The 5,939-nt window shown below is 47.5% G+C and overlaps 1 protein-coding gene across 1 annotated transcript; it reads left to right on the forward strand.

Annotated features, from left to right (window-relative positions):
- The first annotated feature begins 235 nt into the window (after positions 1 to 235).
- Positions 236 to 4,728, forward strand: LOC104283988 (prostate stem cell antigen-like). The gene is made up of 3 exons (XM_009882247.1): positions 236 to 287; positions 2,125 to 2,229; positions 4,517 to 4,728. Exons 1-3 carry the CDS (start codon positions 236 to 238, stop codon positions 4,726 to 4,728), a joined length of 369 nt encoding a protein of 122 aa, XP_009880549.1.
- The last annotated feature ends 1,211 nt before the right edge of the window (positions 4,729 to 5,939 follow it).

The following is a 5,939-nucleotide window of genomic DNA, read 5'->3' on the forward strand; positions in this document are numbered from 1 at the left end:
GGCGGGGGCATAACAGTGGAGAGGAGGTGCTGTTAGGCTCCAAGAGTCACAGTCAGATAGGAGAGGCACCTAACGCAAATATCACCACCACAAAGCAACCCCTCCCTTGGTCCAGCCTCGCTCAGGTGCCTTCAGAGGGTAACCTCCTGGGCATGCCCGATTGCTGCTTCCCAGGGTATATAAACTGCCCCACAAGGAAACAACCCATATTCAACACGAGAGAGGCTATCCCAAAATGAAGGTTTTCCTTGTCCTCCTGCTGGGAGCAGTCCTGTGCTTGGACTCAGGTAAGACAGCGTGGAGACTCTGCCCCGCGTCCCCTCCAGCAGATCTTCAGCTAAGAGAAAAGACTCGTGATGGGGTTTGGCAGCAAAGGAAGAAATGCTGGTGCAGTTGTCGCATGAAGATACTTGCTTTTTGATGGGGTGCCCTGGGTGTTGCACTCTGCTGATGGTGCGATCCTAGTGCTGGATAGTGCAGCTTCCAGTAAAGATAAATCCTATACAAAACTGAATTTAATCGAAATCAAATTTATTTAAGCCAGACCACATAGTTATGTGTGTCTGTGTTTTTTTTTTTAAGTGGGGTGGGAGGGTTATTTGCCTTCTTCCCAGGCTATCAAAATTGAAACATTTCTGCAAAGGTAAGTGTTGTTCCGACTTGTTTTCTGACTCTTCATTTCAAAAGTGTCCTCTGATGCTGCACAGGTTACCAGAATTTTAATAGGAGAGAAAAAGGGATAATGGTACAGTGTGTTATTTTCTAAGTGGGAAGGGTGGGATTTGGGCACCGTCACTACTGTTTTTTCAGCCTGACTAGGAAAAAGATGGTTTTAAACCAGCTTTTCCCTATTACCAGAGAACAGAGGAAGCAAATCTGAGCAGAAGCGTTCCTTAATCGGCAGAGGATGTCTAAGGAATAGTCTGAGAAGGGTCTCATACAGTCCTGGCCAGACCCTCTCCTTTGCCAGCTTCCATCAGGGTGTAGTACTACAAACAAACTGAGGTTTGGCTCCTTGCCTCTATGACTACGTCAATCATTTATACTAGGACTGCCTGGCCAGGGGGAGAGCAAGCGCTTCAAATCTCTTCATGTTCCTTTTCTGAATAACACTGGTTTCTATTCTGTGTCCTAAAAGAATATGTTTGGCATTAGGGTGCTGACTTGAGGGAGTCACGATACAAGCCTGTGGTCATTGGGTTAAAGTACATATATATACATCAACTCCCACACTTGCAAGGCTCCAGTGATGTCCTGGGGCATGGGTAGGTAATAGGAACAGGTAATTGCACCATGCTCTCGACTCCTTTGGGGACTTTTTCATCAGGGCTAGACACTTGTAAGCTGCAATGCTTATTCTGCCTTTGCTTGATGCGCGTAACAGCACAGCAGATGTTAACAGTGCTGACTTGCATCCCCCATAGAGTGGCATGTCCACGAGGGGGTGGGAACACATGGTGAGCTGGTTTTCAGAGGGAGGAGAAAGCCGTGTTTGCACTCTGCAAGGGGGGTGGGTGATGGAGAGTATCTGTCACAAGTCGGTAAAACTGAGACAACAGGCTGGAAGAGACCTTTCAAATTTCCTGTTCCACCCCTCCCTCACCCTGTCTTTCCTCTGGGTGTTCCCTCTTTTGTCCAACCCCGGCAATGCTTCAGCTAAGGCTCACAGGCCCACCTGGTAAAACACTAATGTCTATAGAGGTAGACAAATAATATCAACCTGTGCTTCTGGGGACTGCATCCCTTCATCCCAGGTGGGAATATCACAAAAACCCTGTTCCAGACAGGAACTGAGGTGCAGAGGAAGAAGCATTTGGGAAACACTTCCCATTGACTGATGAGACCAGTCAACGAGACCAGCTATCCAGCTGGTCTCCTTTTGCTCCCTCACTGCACTGACTACATCTGAAACACCTTCAGTAACTGCAAAACTTGATTCTCACCTCAAGCGAGTGTACTATTCCCCGCTGAAAATGGAAAAAGCATTGTTTTCCCAACAACAGAGATGCTATCTTCCTTTGAGGACCCACAGGAATGGTCCTCCTTCCCAGTGCAAGTACTAAGCTGGGTTCCCCAGAAAGCTTCAGAAAGGTTTGTCTTATAACTCCTCTTGGTCTCTTGCAGGTTCTTCTTTGAGGTGTTACAGCTGCATGACACAGCTCAGCAACTCCAACTGTCAGAAGGCAGTGGACTGCAAGGAGAACGAAATGTGCAAGACAGATGTGATCAGTAAGGCGAAGTGGGGGTGGGCAATGTCTTAGTTGTGATGTTGGAGCCAAGCACCATGCCAGCCTCAGGTGTCCAAGCCAGCCCCACCTACTCTAGATACACCAGCTGGTATGGACCAGCAGAGCTCAGTGTGCAGCAGGAAGAGAAAAGCCAACTGGGGAGAAAAGGTGATAAAAAAAGCTTTCAGATGACTTTCATGTTAAACAGAAGTGACAGAAGTAAAATCTTTATCCCTTGGTGATAAGTGGTCCCTTGATATTGGGGCTGGCCATCATCAAGCCCTCTCCCCACACTGGGCAAGAGAATGTAATTACAAAGTCATATTAGCACATGCATGCTTTACCCCATAAATTCCCCAGTGTTTGACAGTAGATCGTGTTAAAAACTGAGCAGTAGGGCCAGTACAGTGCTGGTGCCTGGAACAAATCTCAGGAGGGTGCAGCTGCACTTGTCATCAGTGCCTGCATGAGGAATAGTGTGGCCAACAGGACTAGGGAAGGGATCATCCCCCTGTACTTGGCACTGGTAAGGTACCACCTCGAATACTGTGTTCAGTTTTGGGCCCCTTGCTACAAGACAGACATTGAGGGGCTGGAGCATGTCCAGAGAAGAGCTACGAAGCTGGTGAGGGGTCTGGAGGACAAGCCTTATGAGGAGCGGCTGAGGGAACTGGGGTTGTTTAGCCTGCGGAAGAGGAGGCTGAGGGGAGACCTTATCGCTTTTACAACTACCTGAAAGGAGGCTGTAGCGAGGTGGGGGCTGACCTCTTCTCCCTGGTGAAAAGTGATAGGACGAGACGAAATGGATTCAAACTATATCAGGCAAGGTTCAGATTGGATATTAGGAAAAAGTTCTTCACTGAAAGGGTTATCAAAGATTGGAAGAGGTTGCCCAGGGAAGTGGTTGAATTGTTATTCCTGGAGGCATTTAAAAGATGAGTAGACGTGATGCTGAGGGACATGGTTTAGTGGTGGTTTTGGCAGTGTTAGGTTGATGGTTGGTTAAAGGTCCCTTCCAACCTAGATGATTCTAAGATTCTATGACATGGCAAATACCTGCCAATGTCTCTCACCTGTACAAAATTAGGTTTATTTCTCTTTCATAACACTAAAAATTATTCGCTTACACGGGCAATAGTTAAGTTTATGGCTTTGAAAAACTTGGAACGTAAATTAAAATGTGAGGGGCTGAGTCTGGTGAAACCTGGTCATGAAGTTAGGAGCATTCAATAACAGAGCTGACTTTAGGTGAATTCAGCGAAAATCATAGGATTTCACTTAGGCCTATCTACAGCCAGATCTGAACGCAGTCACCTGTGTCTCTTTGGGTAAACTCCTTTAACAGATTATGATTTAATTCTCCCATTCTATATCTGGCAAAAAAAAAAAATGTTTGCCCTGTCTGGATCTGTGGTGATAGCTCAGTTGCTCTTAGACCTGGGACACAAAACCCACCAGTGGCATGTTCAAAATCTGTGGTGATAGCTCAGTTGCTCTTAGACCAAAACCCCCACAAAACCCACCAGTGGCATGTTCAAACTCAACTCTGCCAGGCAGTGAATGCAATACCTCCAGTAGGCATCGTCCTTGTTGGAAATGTGCAAACCCATGGCCATGGATTCACATGCAGGAGAGCCAACACATTGTATAACCCACTGGCCGTATACACTAAATTTGTGTATGTCAAAGAGTTAGTGCCCAGAATCGATTGTGCAAGATCAGGAGATCTCATGCAGACCATAATCTGCTGGTAACCAGCAGTTATTGAGTATCGACCAGCCACAGAAAAATGGGCTGTGTCTCTCAGAAACAAATCAAATAACTCTGTCATCTGTGAAATGGGAATAGCCACGTCTCCATAACTTCACTGGGTGTAGAAAGGCTCTGTGCAACAGACGTATGGGATAGGAGCAAAGATCACCCCACATGCTTGTTCCTCATCCGTTAGTAGCTTAGGCTCCCCGACAGAGGTGTTAATGGCTACTTTCCTAATTAATTAAATTATTACAATATCTGTAGTTGGTGCCGTTTTAGAAATCCTTGAGAACTGTGCTGTGGAATACACTGCCTTAAGCAAACACTTGGGGGTTGAAACCTTTCCCCCCCTGTTGACAAACTGACACCCCAAAAATACAACCTGCTACAGTAAAACATGCAGCTGTTGGGAAACACTTTTTTTTTTTTTTTCTCCAATAAGTGAGCTCAGATAAGATTATTCAGTTCCATGAGGCTTGGCTTGGCTTGGCTTGCATTGAGTCCTAGTAGTAACGGTCCTGCTTTCCTTCCAGGGGTCGCAGGGCTCTTCAGCATCATCAACAAGGGTTGTGACCTGTCATGTGAATCAGTCTATCAGGACTTCAAGGTGGGCACCAGGAATATCTCCTGCTGTAGCAGCGACCTCTGCAATGTCAACGCTGCGGGCAGTGTGAGGTACAGCTACGGGCTGGCAGCAGGGATAGCAGCCAGCGTGCTCTGGCCCTTCCTGAACAACAGACTGTGAGGACCAAAGAGGACTCCCATGACCACAGAAAGTCTTGGAGCACCCCTCTCACAGGAATTGTAACTAGGAGCAATGTGGTGTGTTGATCACACAGCACCCTTGGAGTTGATGGCAGATATTTGCCATATGATAGCTTCTTCATTACTGTTAATATATTGCTCTAGTGCTACCAGATAAAACATGTGTGCATGCAATCTGAATAACACCTAAAATATACTTATTTCTGAACCCAGTGTGAGTTTGTTTCCTGTATATCACTTAGTCATGTATTTCTGCAGCCAGCAGGAACTGCAGTGGGTGTGTTGCATAACTGGCCAATCATAGAATCATAGAATCATAGAATGGTTCAGGTTGGAAAGGACCTGGAAGACTATCGAGTTCCAACCCCCCTGCCATAGGCAGGGACACCTCCCACTAGACCAGGTTGACCAAGGCCACGTCCAGCCTGGCCTTCAACACCTCCAGGGATGGGGCCTCAACAACCTCTCTGGGCAACCTGTTCCAGTGCCTCACCACCATCAAAGTGAAAAACTTCTTCCTAATGTTTAATCCAAACCTGTCCTCTTCCAGTTTATAGCCATTCCCCCTCGTCCTATCACTACATGCCCTAGTAAAAAGTCCTTCCCCGGCTCTCCTGTAGGCTCTTTAGGTACTGGAAGGCGGCAATAAGGTGTCCCCGGAGCCTTCTCTTCTCCAGGCTGAACAGCCCCAACTCTCTCAGCCTCTCCTCATAGGAGAGGTGCTACAACCCTCGCATCATCCTCGTGGCTCTGCTCTGGGCACTCTCCAGCAGGTCCATGTCTTTCCTATGTTGGGGACTCCAGAGCTGGATGCAGTACTCCAGGTGGGGTCTCACAAGAGTGGAGTAGAAGGGCAGAATCACCTCCCTTGACCTGCTGGCCATACCTCTGGTGCAGCCCAGGATACGGTTGGCTTTCTGGGCTGCGACTGCACATTGCTAGCTCATGCTGAGCTTCTTGTCAATCAGCACGGCCAGGTCCTTCTCCTCAGAGCTGCTCTCCAGACATTCCCCACCAAGCCTGTATTTATGCTTGAGATTGCTCCGACCCAGATGTAGGACCTTGCACACAATGTTCAGTCTTGGTCATTGCTATGTAATGGTGATATGTGCTGAGACGTGTGGTGGCAGAGCAGAATAGAGGTGGCATCTGTACCTCCAAAGCTTGAGGTCCCCGGCTTATGACAAAGTC

This window comes from Charadrius vociferus, unplaced genomic scaffold, assembly GCF_000708025.1.
Source record: "Charadrius vociferus isolate BGI_N301 unplaced genomic scaffold, ASM70802v2 scaffold393, whole genome shotgun sequence".
Taxonomy (NCBI): domain Eukaryota; kingdom Metazoa; phylum Chordata; class Aves; order Charadriiformes; family Charadriidae; genus Charadrius; species Charadrius vociferus.